The sequence below is a fragment of the Mus musculus genome, chromosome X (assembly GCF_000001635.26).
Source record: "Mus musculus strain C57BL/6J chromosome X, GRCm38.p6 C57BL/6J".
Taxonomy (NCBI): domain Eukaryota; kingdom Metazoa; phylum Chordata; class Mammalia; order Rodentia; family Muridae; genus Mus; species Mus musculus.
Window position 1 is genome coordinate 8,148,847 of NC_000086.7, and position 27,335 is coordinate 8,176,181.

A 27,335-nucleotide genomic window follows, 5' to 3' on the forward strand; every position below is an offset into this window, starting at 1 on the left:
ATGGTTATTCTTGGTTGACAACTTGACCACATCTGGAATTAACTAAAATCCAAAAATAGCGGGCACACCAGTGGGGATTTTTTTTTTCCTAATGTGAAGTAGAAAGATCCACTTCTAATCTAGATGTTGAGGCCAGAAGACACATGGCTTTAACCTGGGTCTTAAGGTGAGAAGACATCCTAATAATCCGGCCATGCCGTGTGCTGGAAGCCTGTATAAGGACAAGGAAGGAGATTCTTAGCTTGCTTGCTCTCACCTTGCTAGCAAGTCCATTCCTTCACATTAGAGCATACTTCTTCAGGATTCCAGAACATACCAAATACTAACTGGCTAAGACAACTACTGAATTCTTGAACTTTCTGTTTGCAGCCATTGTCCAGCTATTGGATTAGCTGGACTGCAGCCTGTAAATCATTCTAATATCCCCTTCTCCATATATATATATTCATATTCATTCATTCTACAAGTTTTGTTACTCAAGAACTCTGACTGGTACAGCATCTTCCTCCATGGACGCTCTGCTTCTGCCTTCAGGTTCCTGCTCTGACTTTCCTTCATGATGAAAGGTAGAAGGTGAACTAAACCCTTTCCTCCCCAAATTGCTTTTGGCCATGGTCTTTATCAGTAGCAATAGAAAGCACAAATTAAGACAGAAATGATATTACACACACACACTACATACATATATAAACTCACCAGCTTAAATGTGTTTGGCAGCCATCCCTTTCTTTGCAGACTGTATGAATCCTTTGTATCCTTTGTAACCTCTTGTGTGTATGTGTGAGATGCACATGTTGACATCAGAGGACAACTTTCAGCAAGTCTGTTCTCTTGGACCATGTGGGTCTTGGGGACAGAACTCCGGTTCTCAGGCTTGGCAGCAAGTGCCTTTATCCACTGAACCATATCACCACCCCATCTTCTACCCCTGCACCACTTTTTAAGACAGGATCTGCTTAACTTGCTCAAGCTGTCTTCAACTGTGAGATACTTTTGTCTCAATCTCCCCAGTGGTATGCTGGCCAGGCAGTGGTGGCTCACACCTTTAATCCCAGCACTTGGGAGGCACAGGCAGGTAGATTTCTGAGTTCGAGGCCAGCCTGGTCTACAGAGTGAGTTCCAGGACAGCCAGGGCTACACAGAGAAACCCTGTCTCGGAAAACCAAAAAAAAAAAAAACAAAAAAAAACAAAACAAAAAAAAACAAAAACAAAAAACAAACAAACAAAAAAGTGTATGCTGCTATGCCTAGTTTAGACTTTAAAAAATTGCAGTTATGATTATTTGGGATTTTTCTAAAATTTAAGTGTATGGATGTTGTGCCTGTGTGTATATCTGTGCATAATATGCCTGGTGTCCCTGGAAACCAGAAGAGGTCAGATCCCCTGGGACTGCAGTTATAGATGGTTGTGAGCTGACATTTGGGTCCTGGAGATTGAACTGAGGCCCTCTGGAAGAGCAGCCAGTGTTTTAAACCACTGAGTTATCTCTCTAGCTAACTACTATTATATCAGGACTTAGTCCTAATATTTCATTTTAATTTCCATTTTCTGTACTTATATAACTCAGTTGGTAGAATGTCTGTATATCATGTATAAAATCCTGCATCTAGTCCCTAGCACTGCAAATTCTGGTGGTGGTCCAGACCTGTGATCCTAGCAGCTTGCTTGCCAGCTACAGGAGGTAAAGGCGCACACATACACACGAGGACACACACACTGTAATTTCTGTCTTGTCATTTGTATCTTGGTCATGATCTCATCTACATGCTTAAGTCTCATGTTGTGAGGAACCCCACCAAAAGGCTCTTGCCAGTATAGCCCTATGAATGGGCCCTAATGGAAGTGAAGCTGACAACTCAACTGAAACCTCAGGAACAATCCTGGGACAATGCCACCCAACTAAGCTACTTCCAGATTCCCAACCCTTGGAAACTGCAGGACAGATAAATCCTTGTTGTTTTGAGCTGCTAAGTATGAAAGTAACTTGTTATACTGTCATATATAGCTGATACTTCCGGTCTACTTTTCCCTGCCACTAGTTTCACTAACTATGTATATTCTAGTCATGAGTTCAAAGGACTGAAGTTACCTGCTACGTTAGCCGGCAAAATGCATTGAGGAATGCTGGCGATCAAGCTCCCACCTGTTCACTTACCTGCACTTTGAGAAGTGTGAGGAATGAGCCAAACTGTGTGGCCCCTAGCACTATAGAGGTAGTCATTACTCACGCCTGCTCTCATAGGTCTGCAAGTGTTCTAGTAGGAAGTCATCAAAGCCTTAGGGGAAGAGCTCTTTAAAGACAGTCCCCTCAGAGTACCCAGCTGTCTTGGGATCTGGAGGACTGACAGCCCCTGGCTGCCCACGTCTTCTAGGATAGTTGTTCTTTCACACTAGCTGTCTGGACACCTGGATTTGGTGAGTTCTTCAGTCCCAGAGTGGGGAAAGACTCTTCCCAAGGTGTGCTGGAGAAAGAGGAAGGGCCGTACTATACTAACTTGCATTTCCATTTCCCTAGCCTAGACTGTATTTGCTGCTTCCAGCCATCTGTCTTTCAAAACATAACAGCTCTAGATCGCCTTCTGTGGCCCAGTGGTTAAATAGCCACCCAGGCCACTTTTGCTAAGAACCTAGGTTCCATTCCCAGCACCTACATGGCAGGTTGCAGTTGTTTCTAAGTCTAATTCTAGGGAATACAACATACATGCACACAAAACACCAATGCACTAAAAGCAAATAAAAACCTTTTAAAATGAATAAAAGAGAAAAAAGACATTAAAAAACAAAGACTACTTTCTATGCCCTCATGGGTCTCAGAGCTGTGCTGCAATTTCTGGAACCTATGTTTTCTTTTAAAATTTTATATAAATAGATAGATAGGTAGGTTGGTTGGTTTGTCTGTATAGCTGTGGATGTCTTGGAACTTGCTAAGTATGTAGACCAAGCTGGCCTCCAACTCAAGAGATCTGCCTACCTCTGCGTGCTGAGATTAAAGACACATGCCACCATGCCTGGCTCCTTATTCATTTCATGTGTTTGGAATGCAGGGAGTCCATGGAGAGGGCAAAGACCAGCTTCCTGACATGAGTCAGCTCTTTCCATGTGGGTCCTGAGGAATAGTCAGCTTAGCAGGCTTGGGGGCAACTGCTCTTAACTAAGCCCTTTTGCCAGCTCTGGAACCTGTGCTTTCCTCTGTAGTTTCTCTAGTGATTTCAGCAACTTATATTATTTGCCATGTTGGAATGGACCAGACGGTCCAGGTATCCTACAGAAACAAGTTTCCGCCTTTTAGAGCCCAAGCCTATTCAAAAAATCGATTCCCTGGCACTCGAAAGTTCCAAGCTGCCATGCACAGAACTGACTTGTGTGACCCTTAAATACCAGATGGCTTGCTGTTTTAAGAGTACTGGCTGGGGACTGGCGAGATGGCTCAGCAGTTAAGAGCACCGACTGCTCTTCTGAAGGTCCTGAGTTCAAATCCCAGCAACCACATGGTGGCTCACAACCATCTATAATGAGATCTGATGCCCTCTTCTGCTGTGTCTGAAGACAGCTACAGTGTGACTTACATATAACAATAAATAAATCTTTAAAAAAAAAAAAGAGTACTGGCTGAATACACAGAGAAACCCTGTCTCAAAAAAACAAAGGAAAAAAAAGAAATACTGGCTAAAAAAAAAAGCCGGGCATGGTGGCGCACGCTTTTAATGCCAGCACTCGGGAGGCAGAGGCAGGCAGACTTGGTTTGAGGGCCAGCCTGGTCTACAAAGTGAGTTCCAGGACAGCCAGGGCTACACAGAGAAACCCTGTCTCAAAAACCAAAATGAAACAACAAAAAAAGAATACTGGCTGGTCTTCCAGAGGACCTGGGTTTGGTTCCCAGCACCCACATGGGAGCTCACAACCATCTGTGACTCCAGTTCCACAGGATCTGGCACCATTCTCTGGCCTCTACAGGCAACAGGCATACAAGTAGTACATAGACATATATGTAGGCAAAACACCCATACACATAAAATTCACATTAAAGCCACATACTTTTAATCCCAGCACTCAGGAGGTAGAGGCAGGAGGATCTCTGAGTTTGAGGCCAGCCAGGCTGCATAGCAACTTCTAGGCCAGCCAGAGCTCTATCTCAAAACAAAACTCAAACGTTTAAAAGAATAATTAAGCCAGAATTCATTAATAGAACATACCTCATAGAGTGCCAGCTAGTTACTGACAAAAGGACCCCAGAAAGCCCTTATACCGTTGTATAATGGATGGATGATTCCCATGAGGGCCAAGCCCTTCTTTACAGTGTAGACTTGGTAGACCCGTAGTATCTGAATATGCCGGACACTTAAATAAGATAGTTTGCTTCTGCTCCTCAAGTGACTAACCCTCTACCGATACTAGGGGATGACAGGAACCTTTTAAGGTCCATCCTCAGCTTTACATGTTAATTTGGGGCGCAAGTGGGGGGGACGGGCAGGTAAGACGATACTTTCCCTGATGCTCCTTCATCTGTGGCAGCAAATCTTCTGGCCAGAGCCTGGCACAAGGTCATTCCATGGGGATCCCAGTTGCCTCATCCACTGCCCATAGCCTTAGTACAGGAGAGTTCCCTTGTGAGACTCCACATTCTGACTGCGGAAGAAGGGTCGCTTGTGAGACATTTTTGACTCTATAGCCCAGGCTAGACTTAAACTTGTGATTCTCCTTTTTTATCTTCCCAAGTAGCTGAGAATGTATGTGCATACCCCTGCAGCCTGGTCAAGGACCTATTTGTTTGTTTGTCTTTAGATTTCTTTATACCATGTAGCTGCTTGGTGGCCATAGAGTGGAGCCACCATGTGGGTGCTGGGAACTGAGTGCATGTCCTCTGCAAGAGAAATGAGTATTTATTATTTTATGTGCATTGGGTTTCAGCTGCATATGTCTGTGTGAGGGTGTTGGATCTCGGAGTAACAGAGTTGTGAGCTTCCATGTGTGTTCTGGGAATTGAACCGCGGTCCTCTGGAAGAGCAGCCAGTACTCTTAACCACTCATGAGTGTCCTTGGGTTTTTTTGTTTTTCAAGACAGGGTTTCTCTGTATAGCCCTGTCTGTCCTAGAACTTGTTCTGTAGTCCAGGCTGGTGTTGAACTCAAGAGATCTGCCTGCTTCTGCCCTCTGAGTGCTGGGAACAAAGGTGTGTACCACCCCTGCTGCCACCATCACCAACACCAGGCTGGGATCCATATTTTTAACTCCTGAGCAGCCATCCAGCCCCAAGAACCTGACTTGTATCATTATCTTGCAAGTACTTAGGCAAACTCTTGTAGGGCCCAAGTTTTCTCTGCTTGATTTTCTTTTTTTAGCTATATTAGTGCTATGGAACAGGCAAATATGCTGAAATGGTTAAGGCAGGATGGAAACCTAGCTTAGGGCTCTGAGCATGGCATAGTCCCACAAGCTGGTTCCCAAGTGCATGGAAAGCTACAGTAGTCCCTGGGCTGGGCTCATCAATAACTGATCTCTGACAACTATTCTCCTTGTGGCAGAGAAAGCAGGAACCACTCTACATCAACTGAAGTATTTCAGTTGCATTAACTAAAGAGCCCCCAGTAACTTTTATAACATTCAAGAAATAGAGAAATACACATACCACAGTGACCTTTGTATATGGAAAGTATAGTTTAGAAACAACAAAAACAGAACGAGGCTGTGGCCTCTGTGGGGCAGTGCCAAGGCTGAGCCACACATACTCAAATCTGGGGAGAGAGGGCCTCAGGCTCCAACATGTCTGGGGATGGCAGGCAGGGAATAAGGTCTCATGTGTAGGCCCTCATGGCAAAGAATGGAGTACCATTGGGGTTGGAGCGTTGGAGGGAGTATAATCAAGATGGAGCTGTGGCCTCAGCCCCCTCCTCAGAGTCCCACACTTCAGACTGTAGGTAATCAGCAAAGAGTGCTTTGGCCCTACGCAAGACACGCCCTAGATGGTGTTTACGAACCAGGCGGTCAAAATGCATGGCTAGCTCATTGTAATCCAGCCCATTGCGCATGATGTGGTCACGATGCTCCAGCAGGATAGCCAAGCAGAGGAAGAGCATGAATGGGTTCCCTCGGCCAAACTCCTGGGGTGGGGGAAGGCCCATTGGAGGTGGAGGTGGTACAGGCTTCCCAGGGTCTCTGGGAGAACCTACCTCTTGCATTAAGGGGGATCCTACAGCTATGTCACCAGAAGGAGAAGCCTCCTGGGTAGATGGAGGAGATGACGAAGATGGGGAATCGGGCCGAGAAGAGGTGGAGAGGAGTGGATCTGGGGAATTCAGCAAGGGCTCAGAGAGGGACTTAGAGCTAATGAGGGTAGCTGGGTGGGATAGTTGGACCAGATGGTCCTTCCTGAGGCCCATGTTATCCCTGAGTTGTTGGAGACCATCCAGACTGGCTTGTCTTAGGAGACGCCCCCCACCACTAGGTCCCTGGCTAGATGCAGCTAAGTGGACAACAGCATCTTCAAAAGCACCGCCTCCTCCACCAGCAGGCCTCAGCATGTGCCTCTGACGTACTGGCCGTCCCCTGTGGCTACCAAAGCCAGTGTCTGCTACTTGGCTGGGAGGTCCGACGAGCTCCACTTCGTGTTCAGGAGGGTCAGGGGGCAGTGAACTCCAGGTGACTTCTAGCATTCGGAGAGCATCATCGAAGGCGAATTCACGCTTGAGCTCCAGCAGCAGCCAGCGGTAACAGAAAAAGAGGTCATCGGCACCTGCTTCTTGCAGGTACTGATAGAAGTCTGGGTCAGCATGTCTCAATAGCAGCTTGAGGTGGGCAAACTTGGTGGCCATGGCACGGCCATCAGGGTGGAAGTTGGCAGCTAAGCGCTTCATGATGCCACAGAAGCATACAAAGGCATGGCCTTCATGGTCCATGACAGCAAGAATTGGTGAGGCCAGGTCACTCATCCCCTGGCAGTATGATACCTGTGGATGGGTAACGGCATAGGTGGTGAGCAAGTCGTGTAGGGCCCGTAGGTGTGGGCCATCCTCAGGCCCTGCGTAGTAGGGATGGGCTCGGTCTGTGCGGAGCACATCCTTGAGGACTGTGCTGCGGATGAATTCCAGGTCCTCAGGGTTCACTCGCTGGGCCCACTCACTTTTGAGCTGCTCGTACTCTCGGCTCTTACGTTTCATGTAGTCCATCCGCTCACGGCCAGTCAGCCCATCTGGGTACACATTAAGGAGGTACCGCCATACTACCTGCCAGAGACAGAAGAGATGGGGCTGAGTTTCAACTAGTGTGCTGCCGTACGTACCCATGTACGTCAACTAGTTACCACCCATCTCTTGTGACCTCTGTCCTCCTTGTGATAGGTCTGCCTTCCTGCCACTGGGACATACCCGACAGAGACCCTCCTTCCCTGGGATTTCTCTATCCCACCTATGACTGTGTTCTACTGAACATTTGATAGAGTGTGATGGGTTCGGTGACGGACTGAGGCGGCTCACTTTTCGAAGTGAAGGCTCCACACCGCCGTGGTAGATCCTCAAACGCAACTCCTCAGGCCGGGAGAGCTGACCTTCATGATTCAGGTACGTGTGGAACTCAGCATCACTCAGGGGGGGCTTAAAAGGCTTCACATCTTCCCCATAAGACCAACTCAGCACCTGCTGGACCTTAGACAGTGTACGACCCACCTGGGAAGGAAAAAGGGAAAGAAGCTACAGGTCCCCTGTGCAGGATAGGGCAGGCATCAACCAGCGGGCTCTGGAATGGTATTATCAGATAAGCCCTTCCCTTCAACCACAGCTGGAAACCACACCCCCAAGTCTCCTGAAATCACCTGAGAGAGGATGGACTGTGTAAAAGGCAAGGCAGCTGTCGTCAGTGATGATCGCTTCTCAGCCAGTAGCACATCAGATCCAATGACATCTTTGGGGCTAATTATGTCCCAGTCTTCCAGCAATGGGCCTGAGCACACAGAGTAAAGAACTATGAGAACACGGGTGTGAACCATGTGAGCCCAGATTACAGGGCGGGGTTCCTTTCTAAAAGCTTAGCTACCTGCAGGGCAACAAGCAGCCTCGATCTCCTCCTCCCTGTTTCATCCAAATAATAATAATAATAATAATAATAATAATAGATCACTCATGATCTGTCTTACATGGGAACTATTTCACAAAATAGCTGGGAAGTCTTTAATATTTTAATGATTTAAGTAACATTTAAACAATAATATCTATTGAGCCTGGCAGTTACTCTGGAGACCAAGGTAGGAAAATCAGGAGTTCAAGGTCAGTGCCTGGGCTATATAATAAGACTCTATATCTCATTAAAAAAATACTTGAAGGCCTGGTAGTACACGCCTTTAGTCCCAGCACCTGGGAGTCAGAGGCAGACAGATCTCTGAATTTGTAGACAGCCTGGTCTACAAGTGCGTTCCAGGACAACCAGAGCTACATAGTGAGATCCTGTCTCAAAACAAAAACAAAAACAAACAAACAAATCTTGAGGACCAGTGTGAGTAAAGACACTTGCCACCAAGCCTGAAAATCTAGTTTAGTATGGAACATACTTGGAAGAAATTGTTCTTTGATCTTCACAATGCACTGTGATAATGTGTACCCCTGCCCCCAGTAAAACCAAATCAGTTCCTTATACTCAGTCCTATGGAGATACTAGCTATATATATAATTTTTTAAAAAAGATTTATTTATCAGACACCCAGAAGAGGGCATCAGATCTCATTATGGATAGCTGTGAGCCACCATGTGGTTGCTGGGACCTGAACTCAGGACCCTTGGAAGTGCAGTCAATGCTCTTAATCGCTGAGCCATCTCTCCAGCCGTTAAATATATATTTTTTGTGCCTGGAGGTAATAGTCCTGGGGAATCCAAACCCAGGGTGTCACATGCGCTCGCTACCCAAGTGCTCTACTGCTAAGCTCTATCATGAGACCTTCTACAAAACAACTCTTTAAGGCAGTGTCATTAAGTTGCCCAGGCTGGCCCTGAACTTATTCCAGTCCTCTTGCTGCCTCAGCCTCATGAGTAGCAGGAATGAAAGGACTACAGACATGTGCCACCACCTTCCTTGGCTTTCTCAGTAGCTTTGATGAGGAAACAGGCCTATAGATATTTGTTCAAGGCTCCATACCTAGTGAATGAAAGAAGTGGGATATGAAGCCTGTGCCCTAAGTCTGTGAGCCAGCACTCCTCATCTTACATTCGTGATAGTGTTCCCCACTGAAATGATAGGAAATGCTACTGCCAGTCTTCCTTGACAGAAAAAGACCAAAGAGGTTTGGAAAAACTAGTTAGTGACCAAGATTCTACAGCTGGGAAATGGTAGGTTTCCATTTCTAGGAGCACAGCCCCATTTACCTTTCCCCAGAGGTCAGTCATATCTTAGAACAAGGGTTCGTGAGGAAGTATGTTGTATGTGTTAGACAAAGGATTAGCTGCTCCTGGCCCTAACTATCTACTTCTCTACCATTATTTCCCCTGGAGTCCATTTCCTTTTTAAATTAAGTATTTTAAGTTACCATACAAAGTAATGGGCTTCATTATGAAGTTTCCATAAACATGGATCAAAATCCTTTCTTCTTATTCACCACCACCCTGTTTGTTGCCCTCCCCTATTCTTTATTTATTTTCTTTTTTGGTTTTCCAAGACAGGGTTTCTCTGTGTATCCCTGGCTGTCCTGGAACTCACTTTGTAGACCAGGCTGGCCTCGAACTCAGAAATCCACCTGCCTCTGCCTCCCAAGTGCTGGGATTAAAGGCGTGCGCCACCACCGCCCAGCTGTCCTCCCCTATTCTTACCCCCTCTCACTGGTCCCCTTCTGTTTTAAGCCACATGTATTCCATTATCACTACCCCTTCCCTTAAGATGTCTTCCTCAGTCCGGAGAGATGGCTCAGCAGTTAAAAGCACTGGATGTTCTTCCAGAGTTCATTTCCCAGCAACCACATGGTGGCTCACAACCATCTGTAATGGGATCTGATGCCTTCTTCTGTGTTTGAAGACAGCGACAGTGTACTCATATGCATAATTAAAAGAATAAGTAATTATTTTTTTAAAAATCTCTTTCTCAACACAATTCTCCCCTTCAAGTATGTGGTTGCAGCAGCAATGGACACCTATGGGTAAGTTCAAGAATTCTTGTTTATTTATGTTTTCTTTAAAATTAAAAATAAACTGGGCAGTAGTGGTGCATGCCTTTAATCGCAGAAATCAGGAGTAAGAGACAGGTGGATCTCTTGAGTTCAAGGCCAGCCTGGTCTACAGAGTGGTTCCAGACCAGCCAAATTGACAGAGAAACCCTGTCTTGGAAAAAATAAATAAATTTATGTGTATGGGTTTTTGCCTACATGTATGTCTGTGCACCATATGCATGCCTGGTGCCCAGGGCGCCCAGAAGAGAGGGCATGAGATATCTCGGGACTGGAATTATAGAGTTGTGAGCAGTCATGTGGGTGTTGGGAACTGAACCTGGGTCTTCTGGAACAGCAGCCAGTGCTCTTAACTGCTTAGTCATGGCTCCAACCCAGGAAGATTTCCCTTTCCTTTTACTTTTAATTGTGTGTGAGTATATCTTTATGGAGGTATATGTACCTGCAGAGTCCTACTGAAGCCTTGGATTTCCCTGGAATTGTCGAGATTGTGAACCACCATATGTGAATGCTAGGAATTGAACTCAGGTTCCCTGAAAGAATAGCAAGCACTCTTTCATAGAAGCATTTATTTTATTTTGAATGATGTACATAGGTGTGCTGTGTTGGGTTATGTGCATGTGAAATGGAGCTGCACTCGGAATTCAGAAGAGGATCTCATATGCCCTGGAACTGGAGTTAGCAGCAGTTGGGAGCCCCTGACAAGGGTGCTGGCAACTAACCCCTGGTCCTCTAGAAGAGCAACCTGCTGCTCTTAACCACTCAGCCAGCTCTCCAGTCCCATTTTTTAAATTAAAAAATTACATTTAGGGGGCTGGTGAGATGGCTCAGCGGGTAAAGGCACTGACTGCTCTTTTGAGGTTCCTGAGTTCAAATCCCAGCAACCACATGGTGGCTCACAACAAGATCTGACACCCTCTTCTGATGTGTCTGAAGTCAGCTACAGTGAACTTATGTATAATAATAAATAAATCTTTATTTTAAAAAATTACATTTATTGCTAGACAAGGTAGTGCATGCCTTTAATCCCAGCAGGGGGCAGGAATTTTTTTTTTTTTTTTTAGTTCAAGGCCACCCTGGTCTACAGAGCAAGTTCCAGGCCAATCAGGGCTACAAAGAGAAACCCTGTCTCAACAAAACAAAACTGAACAAAATGATTCGTTTCCTGTGTAGGTACATGTATGTGCTATGGTGCATGTGTGGAGGTTACAGGACAACGCATGGGAGTCACTTTCTCACTCTGCCAGTCAGGCTTAGTGGCAACTGTCTTTACCTTACTGGCTGACCCATCTTACCCCAGTAGGCACTCTTAACTGCTGAATCATCTCAGCTACCGTGAACCCTGTGCGAGCATGCGTGTGTGTGTGTGTGTGTGTGTGTGTGTGTGTGTGTGTGTGGTAGGGCTAGAAACCAAGGCCCCCATGCATGTGAAAGGTACTCCATTAACCTAACTATACGGTTGAAAATCTTGTTTGAGAAAAGGTCTTGGGCTGAGAGATGGCTCTGCGGTTAAGAGCACTGACTGCTCTTCCAGAGGTTCTGAGTTCAAGTCCCAGCAACCACATGGTGGCTCACGACCATCTGTAATGGGATCTGATACCCTCTTCTGGTGTGTCTGAAGACGTTGACATTGTAGTCATATACATGAAATAAATCACACACACACACACACATACACACACTCACACACACACACACACACACACACACACAGACACACACACACATATATATATATATATATATATATATATATATATATATATATATATATATAGAGAGAGAGAGAGAGAGAGAGAGAGAGAGAGTGTCTCACTGTAACCCAGGCTGACTTGGAACTTGATTCTGTGGCTCAGGCTAGCCTTGAACTCATGGTGATTCTTATACTTCAGTTTCTTGAGGGTTATAGGCATGAGACTCCAGGTCCAAAAATCTTAATAGACATCAACTGACATTACAGTGTTGCAAAAGGTAACAACATCCAATGATCATTCCATTATGCTGATAATTATATGAAACAAATAGTTACAGGAGACAAAGCAACTTCTATTTAAGTCACTATCATCTGCAGGCCAATGGTACCCCTAAGCATCATTTTCACGGACTCAGCCCTTTCTTGCATAGAGCTGTAGTGAGGCCGTGACTAGATACCTCTATCTCTCCGTGTATGTCCCTGAGCATACTCCAAAACAATAGTCACGAAGGAGAGGCAGAGATCTGCTCCCAGCACAGCTGTTCCATTTTGTTTTGCTTCATCTGTTCAATTGTCAAAACCTGACTGGTCCCTGCTCCCCCAATTCCCTCAGTCCTCAAGTCCAAATCATTGCCAAGCCCCTGTGGCTTATCTATACAAACCAATATTAGCCAACATACCTAGTTTCTCATCCACCTTGTGATCCCATCTGAGTCACCAGCGCAGAGACCTTAGACTGCTGCTTTCTTTCTGTCCCAGCCCCTAACAGCCTCCAGTGTGGTCTTGCTACGACATTAATCAGAGCATTAAAACACTTCCAGGTGCGATGGAGACTGTACCACTTACTGAATTAAGAAGCTACTGGACCTGGTCTACAGAGTGAGTACCAGGACAGCCAGGGCTACACAGAGAAACCCTGTCTCAAAAACCAAAAACATAAAAAAAGTCAAGAGCCCTGAGGCCAAGCTTGAGAGACCCAATATGCCCAATATGCACAGAGCAAAAACTGAAGAGAATAAAAAGATCAGACAGTTCTGAATAAATAGATGGACACTTTTCTGATGTAAAGAAATGGCTCACCAAGGGGCTGGAGAGATAGCTCCTCAGTTAGGAGTATTAGATGGACTTTCAGAGGAGACAGGTTCAAATCTCAGTACCCACAAGGCACAGCTCACAACTGCCTGTAACTCCAATCCCAAGTCATCTGACCCTGTCTTCTGGCCTCTATGAGCACAGTGCATGCACATGGTACACAAAAACGTGCAGACAAAACACCATACACATAAAATATGAATAAATTCCAGAATGAAAGCCAAACACAACTTAAGACCATTTTAGGCCAGGTGTGGTGCCACATGCCTTTAATCCTAGCACTTCAGAGGCAGACGCAGAGGCAAGGGGATCTCTGAGTTTGTGGCCACCCTGGTCCAACAAAGTTCCAAGACATCAGGGCTACACAGAGAAACCCTGTCTCAAGAGGTGGTGGGGGAGAAAGAAAAAGAAAACAGAAATGGCTCATCAATTGGCCAGGGCTAGTTAGCATACAGTGTAGACAACTAGGCTCCCTCAGAGCCCATTCACATGCTGATGAGGGTGGTGGATAGCTACAAATACATTCACAGGAAATAATACACATAGATTTGGGGTGCTTTTTTTTGTTTTTTTGAGACTGGATCTCTGTATAGCTCTGGCTGTCCTGGAACTCACTCTGTAGCCCAGGCTGGTCTCAAACTCACAGAAGTCCACCTGCCTCTGCCTCCTGAGTGCTGGGATTAAAGGTGTGTGCTACCACTGCCTGACTTATAAAATCATAAATATATATTTAAAAAGTGGCTCATATTTGTGAGCCAGATAGGCACAAGTTGACAGTCAGCATGGGCTACACAGTAAGTCCAAAGCTGATATAGGATATATTGTGAGAACCTGCCTCAAAAAGCAGGAGTGAGCCGGGCATGGTGGCGCACGCCTTTAATCCCAGCACTCTGGAGGCAGAGGCAGCCGGATGTCTGAGTTTGAGGTCAGCCTGGTCTACAGAGTGAGTTCCAGGACAGCCAGGGCTACACAGAGAAACCCTGTCTCAAAAAAACAAAAACAAAAACAAAACAAAACAAAACAACAACAAAAGCAGGGGTGGGGTGGAGTTGAAAAGAAAAGAAACTTTAAGATAAACCTGGCACACATAAATAGAAAGCTCCAGCAACAGTATGACCACAAACAGTGTCAGCCAGCCAACTCTACTAGTAGCCCATACCTAAAACCTATAATGCTGGTACTTGGGGGGCAGAGAAGGAAGGATTGTATGAGACCAAGAGAGGAAGCAGGGAGAAGAGAGGAAACAAAGAAAAACGGGGGTGGTACGAGGAAAGGAGGTAGGGAGTGAGAGAACAAATATACTTTCAAAGGCTAAAAGGAGTCAACGGGGAAAGAGAAACCATTTATGAAATACTGATAAACAGTAGGGAAATTGAAAGTGTGTTTAAAAACAGGCACAGGATTTCTGCAAACACAAACCTGTCGAGTGAGAAAACCTGGCATGGGCTAACAGAGGCTATAAATAGTCTTTACATAACCCACTTTGGGTGAGTGTGCACACATTTCCTGCAGACACATCCAAGCATTTCAATATGGGCTTCTGGCCCAGACCCTATCTGTGGTATTATATAATATATATGATACATACTACATTTTCATCATAAAGTTGTCAAACTTGCCAAACCTTAAACTAATATAGAAATCAGAAAGGCCGGGTGTGGTAGCCCACGCCTTTAATCCCAGCACTCGGGAGGCAGAGGCAGGTGGATTTCTGAGTTCGAGGCCAGCCTGGTCTACAGAGTGAGTTCCAGGATAGCCAGGGCTACGCAGAGAAACCCTGTCTCGAAAAACCAAAAAAAAAAAACAAAAAACAAAAACAAAAACAAAAAAACAAAAACAAAAAAAAAAAAAACCCCAGAATTCTAATGTTTTCCCCCTGAAACTGCATGAAATTATTTTAAGATTCACAAGAACAAATTCATGTTTAAGAATAGCTAAGAAAAAGAACATCAGGAGGATGACAAAGGCTTTTTTAAAAATTAAAACTGACCACAAAAATCACTGTCATTAAACATAATAGTGTTAGCCCTATGTAAATCCCAGCACTTGGGAAGAAGAGGCCGGTGAACCTCTGTAAGTTTCAAGCCAGCCAGGGCTACATAGTAAGACCCCATCTAAAAAAAAGTGTGTGTTATATATATATAGTTACACACACACACACACACACATACATACATATATATGGCTAGAGAGATGGCTCAGTGATTAAGACCACTAGCCAGGCGTGGTGGTGCATGCCTTTAATCCCAGCACTTGGGAGGCAGAGGCAGGTGGATTTCTGAGTTCGAGGCCAGCCTGGTCTACAAAGTGAGTTTCAGGACAGCCAGAGCTATACAGAGCTATACAGAGAAACCCTGTCTCAAACAAACAACAAACAAACAAACAAACACCACTAACTTCTTCCCGAGGTCCTTGTACTTCCAGGGCCTACACAGTGGCTCACAATCACCTTAATTCCAGTTCTAAGGGGTCCAATGCCTTCCTCTGGCCTCCAAGGACACCAGGCATGTAGGTGGTACACACACACACACACACACACACACACACACACACACACACACACACACCCCTAAGGGGTATAAAGAAGGTATAAAAGTCTTTGGAGCTAGAGTTACAGGCAGCCATGAGCTGCTGCATTGTTGGTGCTGGGAAGCAGCAGAACTCAGATCCTCTGAAAGCACTATGAGTTCTTAACTGCTGAGCCAGCTTTCCAGCCCATACCTTTTCTTTCTTTCTAAAATATATTTCTCTCTATGTGTATGAGTGGATTTACCTGCACGCATGCTTGTACACTTTGTGCAAGCCTGGTGCCTATGGAGGCTAGAAGAAGGCAGCAGAGCCCCTGGAACCTGAGTTAAAGACAGTTTTAAGCTAGCATATGGTTGCTGGGAACTGAAGCCAGGTTTCTGCAGTAGCAGCGAGTCCTCTTACTGAGCCAGCATCCAGCCCCAGCCCTAGAGCTTTTTGTTTTTTGTTTTGAGATGGCCTCACTAAGCTGCCTAGGCTGACCATGAACCCACTGCGCAGGCAGGTCTTAAACTTGTCATCTCTGCCTCAATCTCGCAACTATCTCAATTGTTTTCCCTTTGTGTTGGGGGAGAAAGAGGGAGAAAGTTTCTGATTATGTAGCCTAAGCTGGCCTTGAGCTCACAGAAATCCTTCTGTCTCAGCCCGATTGCAGGGGCTTACAATAATCCTCCTGTCTTTGCTTCTTTCTGCTTCTTGATTGCTAGGATCACAGACATGTGGTCCTCTACCCAGCTGTTTCGGTGAGCATTGTAGAGGACTTATGCATACTACTACTGTACAAGCATTCTTTTTTTTTTTTTTTTTTTTTTTTACTTATTCATTTACTATATGTGAGTACACTGTAGCTGTTTTCAGAGACTCCAGAAGAGGGCGTCAGATCTCATTACAGATGGTTATGAGCCACCATGTGGTTGCTGGGATTTGAACTCAGGACCTTCAGAAGAGCAGTCAGTGCTCTTAACCACTGAGCCATCTCTCCAGCCCTGTATAAGCATTCTTATACTATTAAGTTACATCTCCAGCCCCAGACAGTTTTTTTTTCTTTCTTTTTTTTTTTTTTTTTTTTTTTGCTTTTCAAGGATTTCTCTGTGTAGGCCAGGCTGGCCTCAGGAAGCAGAGGCAGACAGATGTCTGAGTTTGAGGCCAGACTGGTCTACAGAGTGAGTTCCAAGACAGCCAGGGCTACACAGAGAAACCCTGGCTCAAAAAACCCAGATAGATAGAGAGAGAGACAGACAAACAAGGAAACTATTAGTAGCAATAATAATAATAATAATAATAATAATAATATAAAGAAAATTATCACAAATGTCCAAATTGGTTCAAGGTCCTGGCTTGATAATCTACCAAGTGTAGAGGCGAAATGGGCTCCTCAGAGAGACTCAACCTTCCACTGAGTCACATGCTTGTTGCTTTCAGAGCCATGAAAATGGACTCAAGGGGCTGGAGAGATGGCTCAGCTGTTATGAGCCACTGGGCTCATAATAGAGGACCTTAGTTCTATTCCTAGCACACACACTGCAGCCCACAACTATCTGTAACTCCAGCCCCAAGATCTCTAATCCTCTTCTGTCCTCCCTGGGCACCAGGCATGCACATGGTGCACATATTCACATGCAGGCAAAACACCTATACACAGAAAATAAATAAGGAAAGCAATATGATCTCAAGAATGCCATTAACAGGGCTGCAGAGATGGCTCAGTGGGTAAGAGCACTGGCTGCTCTTCCAGAGGTCCTGAGTTCAAGTCCCAGCAACCACATGGTGACTCACAACCATCTATAATTAGATCTGATGCCCTCTGCTGCAGGTGTACATGCAGGCACAAGGCTGTGTATATTTAAGTAAATCTTTTATTTTTAAAGAATGGCATTAACAATATTATACTACACAGTCCATATACTCGACACTTAAGAGTATATCATGGTCTTCCAAAGCATTTGGGTTCAATTCTCAGCAACCATGTTGGAGCTCACAACTGTTTGTAATTCCAGTTCCAGGGAATCCGACACCCTCACACAGACATACATGTAGGCAGAACACCAATGTACATAAAATACAAATAGCTTTAAAACGTTTTATAAAAAGAGTATAACATGTAGATCATAAGCCAATTGTATATAAATATGAATATACTCTCATGTCCCTACATATGACTAAATTTGTTTGTAAAGAGTAAAGGACCTGTAAGGTTATACAGCAAACTGATCACTCAAGCAGAAGGTGTGTGTGTGAGAGAGATGTATAAAGTTAAGCATAGTGTTCCCTAGAGTATGTAGGACTTTTGTGTTGTTTTGTTTCGCTTTTTGAGGCAAGGTTTCTCTGTGTAGCCCTCGCTGTCCTGGAACTCACTCTGTAGACCAGGATGGCCTCGAACTCAGAAATCTGCCTGCCTCTGTTTCCCAAGTGCTGGGATTAAAGGCGTGTGCCACCACTGCCCGGCCTAGCATTGTTTAAAAACATTTTCATTTCTGTTTATTTTCTGTGATACTGTGAATCAAACCCAGGGTCTCCCGAATGCTAGGCAAGTGCTCTATCACTAAGCTTTATCGCTGGCCCTCACGCTCATTTCTGATTATTATCGCAATACTAGGCACTGAATTCAGGGCCTAGCAAATGTAGCTCAAATCCTGAGCGCACTGTTTACTTGCCCACACTGGCCTTGAACTCAACTACAGCACAGGACCCTCTGATCTTACAAACTTTCAGTCCCCTGGGCCTCATTTTTTTATTTTTAATAAGGTGAATGTGTTTAGTAGGTTACTAAACAGTTTCATGTCAGTTTCCCCAAGAAATTCCTTTTACCAAGATCAGGCATTTAGACAGAAGCCAGAATTCCCTCAGGGGCTTGAAGAGTTATTTCCTCCTAGACAAAAGTGTTTATTTTCTCCTTACCTCTGGCCAAAGAGACCTGGGCTCTTGCTTTAGGTCTTGGTTAGCGAGTCAGATCTGTGCTAGTCTCCAGGCTCCCTCCATGATGGTATCCTTTCGCTTTTAACCAAGGGGCTCCCCCATGGCACCTCACTCACTCCTCTCTGCTCTCCTGAGACAGACTTGGCAATTTGGAAAACACACACACACACACACACACACATATATACATACACACACACACACACACACACACATATATACACACACACATACACACACACACACATATATACACACACACACACACACACACATACACACACACACATACACACACATACACACACATACACACACACACACACACACACACACACACACACACACACACGCTCTCACGCGCGCTCTCTCTCTCTCTCTCTCTCTCTCAGCACTCCATTAATTTCTCTTTTACATATTAAAAAGCTTTTCAGTTGAAAGTCTATGAGGTGCCGGTGCTCACTGAGACCAGACACTTCACCTGACCTGAGTGTTGGGAACTGAACTTGGGTCCTCTGCTACAAATGTATATTCTCTGAGTCACTAAACATTCCTGTAGGCCCTGAATTTTAACTTCGCTGGGGCAGTGGCGGCACATGCCTTTAGTCCCAGCACTCAGGAGGCAGAGGAAGGCAGGGGCTGGCAGATCTCTGAGTTGAAGGCCAGCCTGGTCTACACAGAAACTCAGAAATCCGCCTGCCTCTGCCTCCCGAGTGCTGGGATTAAAGGCATGTGCTACCACACCTAGTCCTCTCCTTAGCATTTTAATGGAGACAAATTAAAATGACAAATTAATTCAGTTAAATAAGAATAGGCCCTGGGAAGTTGGCTGAATTGGTGAAGCACTTGCGGTATAAGTATAACAGTTTGTATCTCTGCTGCAGGCTAAAGCCAGGGGTGGGCTAGTGAGATGGCTCAAGTCCAGTGACCTGACTTCTAGCCTCAAAAAGACAGATGTTGTGGTATGCATTCCCATCTATAATCCCAGTACTCCTGTGGCAAAATAGGCTAGTAGAGAAAAGAATTGCCTGAAATTGCCGGGCCAGCTAGCCTAGGAGTATACAGTATAGCAAGAGAAAAAGAGACCCGGCCTTAACGAAGAGGAAGGAAACACTGACTCTTGAAAAACTGTCCTCTGACTTCCACATGTGTTTCACACACACACACACACACACACACACACACACACACACACACACACACACACACAGATTCACACATGCAAACAGATGATAGGCGAAAGCCTGTACTTGGAGCAGTGAAGTAATAAAAGCAGAAGCATCTTACTTCTGCTTCCTGGCCAGCCATGGAGCCAGTCAGCAGGCTCAACTTTTAGTAAAAGACCCTGTTGGCAGAGTTACATGGACAAGTGATGGAGGAAGACGAGCAACACTGATCCCTGGTCTCCAAACTCCTGCACATGTACATCACATACTCACACAAATGCACACCTATGAACACATATGCAAACAAGAAGAAAACCCTTATAAGACTTTCATGAAACATTTTAGGGCTGGGGAGATGGCTCAGTGGAAAAGTGCTTGTCTACCATGTGCAAGGCTCTGGCTTCCATTCCCAGTACTGAAACAAATCCAGAAAGTAACATTTTTATGAAAGGAAACACTAAAACTTTCATAACCTGAATGTGGTGTTTTATACTTGGAATCTTAGCACCTAGAAGGAAGGCCAAGGCAGCCTGAACTATACAGTTAGAGCCTGTTAGGAAACAAAGGAAAGGAAGGCCCCACACAGCCAGTGAGATGGACCAACAGGCAGAGGTGCCTGTTACCAAGTCTAGTGACCTGGTTCAACCTGCAGAACCCACATGGTGGAAGGACAGCATCCCACAAGTTGTCCTCTGTGTACCATGCATGCCATGGCATGCAGGTGCATGTGAGCCCATGCAGCATGGCTCAGTAGGTTGATGAGCTAAATTCAATCCCCAAGACTCCCACGAGAGAAGGAAGAACTGACTTCTGAAAGTTGTCTTCTGACCTACACATGCATTCTTTGGTATGTCTGTGGACACACACACACATATACAAAATAAGTATCATACAAGTTTAAGGCAGCTCATTTTTGTGTCCTCCCATGGCTTCAGGGAGCTGTTTTTTTCTCTCCATCAATTTTGCTTGCTAGTCCTTTTAAGGACATTTGTAAATGAAGAGATCAGAATAAGAAAATTTTTAAAAATTCAGAAACAGACCACGCTTACCCTGGAACCTGGCAAGTAAGAGATGGAAATAGTGAGGGGAAAACTGATTCGTCATTAGCTGGAGAGTTAATTTTATGAGAGGTTTATCTGCACACATGCTTGCAAGGCTTGTCAAGGTCCCTGGGACAAGAGTTACAGACTGGTTTGAATTGCCATGTGGATACTGAGAACCAAACCCAGGTTCTATAGAAGAGTAGCCAGTACTCCCAGCTGCTGAGCCATCTCTCTACCTTATGGAAAAGCATCTTATAGGTAAGTTTATGGTTATGAAGATATCTCAGTGGCTGCCATATAAGCAATGAGGGCCTGGGCATGGATCCCTAGTAAGTTCCAGAACCGACATAAAAAACGAGAGACACGGTAGTGTACACATATAATCCCAGCTCTTGGGAGGAAGCTAGGAGGATCCATGGGCTTGCTGACCAGCCAATCTAGCCAAATGGTGAGATCTGGGTTCAATGAGAAACTATCTCAAATAATAAGGTGGATACCAGGCATGGTGACACATGCCTTTAATCCCAGCACTTGGAAGGCAGAGGGCAGGTGGATTTCTGTGAGTTCCAAAGCAGCCTAGACTGTAGAGCGAGTTCCAGGATAGCCAAGGCTATACAGAGAAACCCTGCCTTGAAAGAACAAACCAACCAACCACAAACAAAAAATAAGGCGAAGGGTGATTGAGAATCTCAACGTTAACCTCTGGTCTGCTCACAGGCACACCCATGCATCCACACACGGGCACCCATAAACATATAGACATGGAGAAAAGGACTTTTCAAATGAGTTTCTGTGAAAGAGACAGGTGTCATCACCTCTGCTCCACTGGCGTCCTCTCAGCTCTTACACAGCTGGGTTGGCCTTGTGCTTATTCAGCCAGGAAGACTTTATGTGTTTAAATGACACTACTGTTTCCACTTTAGAGGTGAAGAAATGGAGGCCGGGAAATAAGTTATTGACACATTTTCCTGTGCCCTATTATCTTTCCTTTCTTTCAACTCTTTCTTCCTCTGTTTCCTCCTGCATTCCTCTTTTTGTCCTTCTCTTTCTTCCTCTTTTTCAAGGTTGCCATGTAGTTTTGTTTTGTTATTTTTTTTTCTTTTTGACAGGCTTTCTCTGTGTAGCCCTGGCTGTCCTAGTACTCACTCTATAGACCAGGCTGGCCTCAAACTCCCAGAGATCTGGCTGCCTCTGCCTCTCGAGTGCTGGGGTTAAAGGCGTGCGCCACTCTAGCTCTGTAAGATTATGGGGACAATTAACTCTATTCATTAAATGTCCAGGTATTCCATTTAGCTACACGATGTGAATAAAATGCCTCAGTCATTCCAAGTAGGTACAAAAGTTCTCTAAGGGTACGAATTGTACGGCTCCAACATATGTTATTACAAAAATGAAACAAAAACTTGCTGAGTTGGCAAGACGTTTCAGTGGTTCTTTAAGGCACCTGCTGCCAAGCCTGAGAACCCGAGTGTGAACCCCAGGATTTACATGACAGGAGAGAGCTGACTCCCACAAGCTGTTCTCTGACCTCTGCATAGGTGTCATGGCACACATGTGCACATGTGCTCATGCATACATGCATACACACACACACACACACACACACACACACACTAAATAAACAAAATTGATTTTAAAAACTTGCTGGGTGTTGAGCAGTGCTGAGTGTGTCGGGTGGAAGAACTGTTAGGTTTTAGGTCAGCCCAGGAAATGTAGTAAGACCTATCTCAAAAAACAAAACAAACAAACAAACAAACAAACAAACAGGTATAGTTCAGTGGTATAACACTTGCCTAGCAAACATATGGCCTGTAGTCAATTCTTAGAACCAAACCAAAACCAAGCAGTAACACAGTGAAGCATGGTGGGCTATGTTATCCTAGCACTAGGGAAGCACAGACAGAAGGTATCTTTGTAAGTTTGATGCCAGCAAAATTTACATGACAAGTTCCCAGCTACCCAGGGCTATATACCACAACTATTAAAAAAAAAAGCCACAAACAAAAACAAATTCAAACCCATAAAATGTTAAAAACGAGTACAATGTGTGGCGCTGGAAAGATGGCTCAAAGAAACTGGCTGCTCTTCAAGAAGACCAGAGTTTGATTCCCAGAACCCAGAAGTGGGCTCACAGCCATCTGTAATTCCAGGTCAGGAGAGCCTATGTCCTCTTGTGGCCTCCTCGGGCATCAAGCATGCATGTAGCACACAGACATACAAGCAGGTGAAACACCCTTTATGTTTAAAAACAACAACAAAAACAACCAACCAGACAAAAGCCCACCACAACCAACAGAAACCTACCAGAATGCACACTGGAGGTGGCTCTATAGCTCCGTGGCACAGTGAAGGCCTGATGTGAGTGAGCAAGGCCTGGCTTTCTTGCATTGCAAAAGCGAGCAGACTGACAGACACCCTGTGCCTATAGCCCTCACCAGAAGCCATTAGCTTTTCTACCACATTTGCTTCATCTTACCCTTTCTCCATGGAAACACACTCTCCTACAACTCCTTCAAACACCTTGTACTATACCCCTTCACGTGTAAATGGGTTTTTCCCAAGAGCACAGATATTTTCCTCCAGTAACCCTGAAACCATTACCATACTGCTATGCTTTCAAATTAATTACCAATGCGATAATATAGGCTGAATATTCCTAACATGAAATTTTAAAACCCAAAACCTGAATTATTTTGTAGTTCTGTTTGGAGACAGGGTTGCTTTATAGCTCAGGCTAGCTTTGAACTTGAGTTTAAAGTGTACAAATACCATTACTATAATAAAACTTTTGGGGGCAGTACTGATGATTGAACCCAGGTCTTCTGACATAATTAAAAAAAATTGTGTCCCTGTGGCCTACCAAGAGTGGAAGGTGTGGAATTATCATCCTATAGGAAAATTGTGTCCCTGTGGCCTACCAAGAGTGGAAGGTGTGGAATTATCATCCTATAGGAAAATTGTGTCCCTGTGGCCTACCAAGAGTGGAAGGTGTGGAATTATCATCCTATAGGAAAATTGTGTCCCTGTGGCCTACCAAGAGTGGAAGGTGTGGAATTATCATCCTATAGGAAAATTGTGTCCCTGTGGCCTACCAAGAGTGGAAGGTGTGGAATTATCATCCTATAGGAAAATTGTGTCCCTGTGGCCTACCAAGAGTGGAAGGTGTGGAATTATCATCCTATAGGAAAATTGTGTCCCTGTGGCCTACCAAGAGTGGAAGGTGTGGAATTATCATCCTATAGGAAAATTGTGTCCCTGTGGCCTACCAAGAGTGGAAGGTGTGGAATTATCATCCTATAGGAAACGTTCTGGGTACTCACTGTCCTCTGAGGGCCGAATGTCTACACGCAACTGCAGATAAGGTTTGGAGGCAGTGGCGAAAGCTGTGCTGAGGTCCCAATCAGAAAGGAGGGAGAGGAAAGTTTCCTGTCCTAGCCGGTCTCGAGCCAGGTAGCTGATGCCAAAGTTCTTCTTCCTGGACAAAGGATATAAGGGAGCTTTTGGGATCCCCAGTTCCCCAGCATTGGCTTCAAGATCAGATTTACAAAACAAGGCAGGCAATGTGAAAGGTACTGAAAACAACTTCCTTCTCTCTGCTGGGAACTCTGCTAAGGATTATGGGTATCCTGAGGTTAGGTCATTTATATCCACTTTGTTACACAAACACAGAAACAGATACACACCTGCTTATATCTGGAGGGTACACTGAAAACTGGTAGAATGTTGGTTCCCCTCTGGGGATGGTAACAGTGTAGTTGAGGGATAGAAGTGGAAGAAAGCAGCCTTCTTACTACATAAAAAAAAGCAGTCTGTATGGTTGTTATTTTTTACAAGATGTAAACGCACAAATGTTCAACTGCAACTACAAATCTATTCAGATCCACTTGTGCAACTATATACACAGATATTTTACTTGATGATCACTGTAAACCAAGGATCATCCTAAATATGGATCAATTTCACACTATTTAAATTCAGTCCCCCACAACAAGATAACCAACCCACCTGCCCCCAAGTGATATCAATTCTCAGCTATCAGACTGGCAAATTTTGCGAAACCATTGTCTGGGAGGACAGGAAGAAAGAAAGTGATTTTATACTTCTGAGGCAGTTTCATTATGTTGCTTAGAGTGGCCTTGATCCTCTTGTCCCAGCCTCCATAGTACTGATATCACCATGCTTGGTGAAACAAATGTTTTCTTTTGTCTTGTGTGTGTATGTGTTTGAGAGGTCTCTCTGTGTAGCCCTGGCTGTCTTGGAACTCACTCTGTAGACCAGGCTGGCCTTGAACTGTCAGAGATGTGTGTGCCTCTGCTTCCAGAGTCCCCGGACTAAAGGTGTGGACCACCATATCCAGCAAAACCTTTTCTGTGCTGTGCAGGTAAAACCTGTCTGGAGAGTCATTTTGAAAACATTCCTTGAAGGATTTTGTTTGTTTGTTTGTTTTTGAGACAGGGTTTCTCTGTGTAGCCTTGGCTGTTCTAAAACTTGTTCTGTAGACCAGGCTGGCCTTGAACTCACAGAGATCCACCTACCTCTGCCTCCTAAATGCTGGGATTAAAGGTGTGTACTACCATCACCCAGCTATTCCTTGAAAGTTTTTAAGTAGCCCAGAAATACTACTGCTAATTTTTTCTTAGGACTTTTCTCACAGATTCCAAGCAAGATACACCTATTCACTGTGGAATTATTTGGAAAAAAAAGCAGCCAAACAACAAAACCAAACCCCAGAAACCTGGCAGTGACTTTTAAGATGAGCGCCCTGCTTCATCTTCCCACTCACCCATTTAAGTCAAAGGCTCGGATGAGGATGTGCTGCAACACGTCCAGCGAGGTGATCTGAGGATCCACCGCAAAAGAGCGGAACTCAGGGGACAAGAAGCTCTCACATTTCTGTGGAAAGAGGACAGGGGGAGGCCATGAGGGGGCACATCACCGTGTGGAAAGGGTGGGTAAGGTAAAGAGTGGCAGAAGGCAGGAGTCGAAGACAGGGGAGGGACCAGGTTTTAGGTGAGATGTTCTTGGTTTTTGTTCTGGGCGAGGGGAAGTCACAGGAAGTCTCTGCGCAGAGAAAAGATGATATGTCCTTTGAATTTACAGGGTCCATGTTTGCTCTGCCAAAGCAGACTGGCAGGAACGAAGGCTAATGCAGTAGTCCAGGTGTCCAGTCCTTCCAGAGTCCCTTAAATATGGTTGCCAGAATCACCATGTCCAGCTTGACACAATCAAATCAGTGACTCCCCCCCACCCCCCATAGTGCAAATCTCCCTGTAACACTGTTTGTTGCTCAGATCCTTCTTCAACAGCAAACCTAGGTGCTGGAGCTAGCCCTCCCTCCACTCTGAGATGTATTTATGGCTCTACTGGTATCAAACTGTTGAGAGTTCCTTTGAGTACATGCTTTCCAGACTTCTGTGTGCTGACCTCTCTCAGAGTGAACATCCTTCCCACTTCATCTGGCTTACTAAAACCTTTGCCTTAGAGCGCTAACACCCCAAAAGTGATCTCTGGCACTCCAGTCTGAGCCACCGGTCACTGCTTGCAGGTATCACAACGGGTTCCTTCCTCAGAGTGTGTTATATGTCACAAGCTGTCCTATGTGCCCTTCTCCCTCCTGATTGTCTATTACTTTTGCCCCCAGGCTTCCTTCTCCAACAATATGGGAACCTACAGGAACATACCACACTCATCTAGGTGTTCCCTCTACCTAGAACTCTTCTCCCATCCTAAATGCATATGCTAACATTTTGTTATTATTATTATTATCCAGGTCTCTGTGACTTGAGTCCTCTTTAGGGGATTTTCCTATACAGCTTTGGGTAAAGTAACTCCCTAGAGATCCTAACCTTTCCTATCACTTTCTCCTGATATTCACCAATGTTCAAAATATCTCATTTAATTGTTTTTGTCCCCCTCCCACAAGCACGTGGGCTCAGGGGTGGGACATGGACAAAAGTGAACTCTCAATAGCTATTTGTTGACTGACTTTAGGACTATCCCTTCTGACAGCGACAGCACCTCCTTCCTTCCTCTGGACTCCAGAGGCCCCTCCGGTAACCCTACAACCCACCTCTCTACCCGTAGGCTCCACCCATCCACTCCATTGGCCCTGTCTCCTCTACAGTTCCACACCCAACGACAAGTCCCCAAAACCCACGCCTTCATTCTATCAATTCCGCTCTCCAGCCTCGCCCCCAGTCTCCAAGTCACGCCCCAAATTTCAGGTCTGATGCTCTATCCTAGGACAGTTACGGTCTTTTCGTCCACTGGGCGCCCAAGCAGGCTAGCCTCACCTTGACTCGGACCCGTACCACCTCACGCTCCTCCTCCTCAACCGCCGCGGCCGCCTGGGCACCTCCGACGGGCGGGGGCGCTGCCGAGCACGCCGAGTCCGAGGCCGCGGAGGTGGTTGCCATCCCGCCGCTGTCGTCTCTGTCCAGGTGATAACCGATAGTTACCCGTACCCTAACGTACACCCAACAGTGCGGGCGCCCGCGGCCCCACCTTGCACCAGAGCGCAGGCGCAGAGGTGCTGTAGGACCCTGCCCCTCCCACCTGGCTTGGGCTGGAGGTCGCATCTGAGCATGCGCCTAGAGTGCTCTTGCCTGGAACCCCGCCTCCCAGAGTGGAGAATTTTACTTTTTACTGCCTGTGTGTAAGTGCCTGTCCAGGTCCTGCCTGGCCCGGTCCGTGGCGCCGTTGTTTTGGCAGTTTACTTCCGGATTCATGAACCGCCGCGTTAAACGGACGAGCTTGAGAGAGAC

The 27,335-nt window shown here is 45.4% G+C and overlaps 1 protein-coding gene across 3 annotated transcripts; it reads right to left on the minus strand.

Annotated features, from left to right (window-relative positions):
* Positions 1 to 5,623: 5,623 nt before the first annotated feature.
* Positions 5,624 to 27,335, minus strand: Tbc1d25 (TBC1 domain family, member 25). 3 transcript variants are annotated; one of them, NM_001166437.1, is made up of 7 exons: positions 27,211 to 27,335; positions 26,865 to 27,003; positions 25,355 to 25,464; positions 23,892 to 24,046; positions 7,805 to 7,932; positions 7,470 to 7,658; positions 5,626 to 7,220 (listed from the first exon to the last, which is right to left on the minus strand). In NM_001166437.1, the coding sequence occupies exons 1-7, from the start codon at positions 27,297 to 27,299 to the stop codon at positions 5,859 to 5,861; spliced, it is 2,172 nt and encodes a 723-aa protein (NP_001159909.1). In that variant the 5' UTR covers positions 27,300 to 27,335; the 3' UTR covers positions 5,626 to 5,858. The 3 variants fall into 3 exon arrangements, with proteins under 3 accessions (XP_030107154.1, NP_001159909.1, NP_766066.3); NM_172478.4 differs by lacking the exon at positions 27,211 to 27,335 and having other exon boundaries at positions 26,865 to 27,078; XM_030251294.1 differs by lacking the exons at positions 23,892 to 24,046; positions 27,211 to 27,335 and having other exon boundaries at positions 5,624 to 7,220; positions 26,865 to 27,094.

Bases quoted from the DNA above. Each gene is read 5' to 3' on its own strand.
- Tbc1d25 (NM_001166437.1), bottom strand. From the start codon at position 27,299: ATGAATCCGGAAGTAAACTGCCAAAACAACGGCGCCACGGACCGGGCC. The intron at 7,659-7,804 runs GTGATTTCAGGA...TTTCCTTCCCAG, and splicing joins CACAGTCCATCCTCTCTCAG to GTGGGTCGTACACTGTCTAA. The intron at 7,221-7,469 runs GTGAGCCGCCTC...TGTCTCTGGCAG, and splicing joins TGGAGCCTTCACTTCGAAAA to GTAGTATGGCGGTACCTCCT.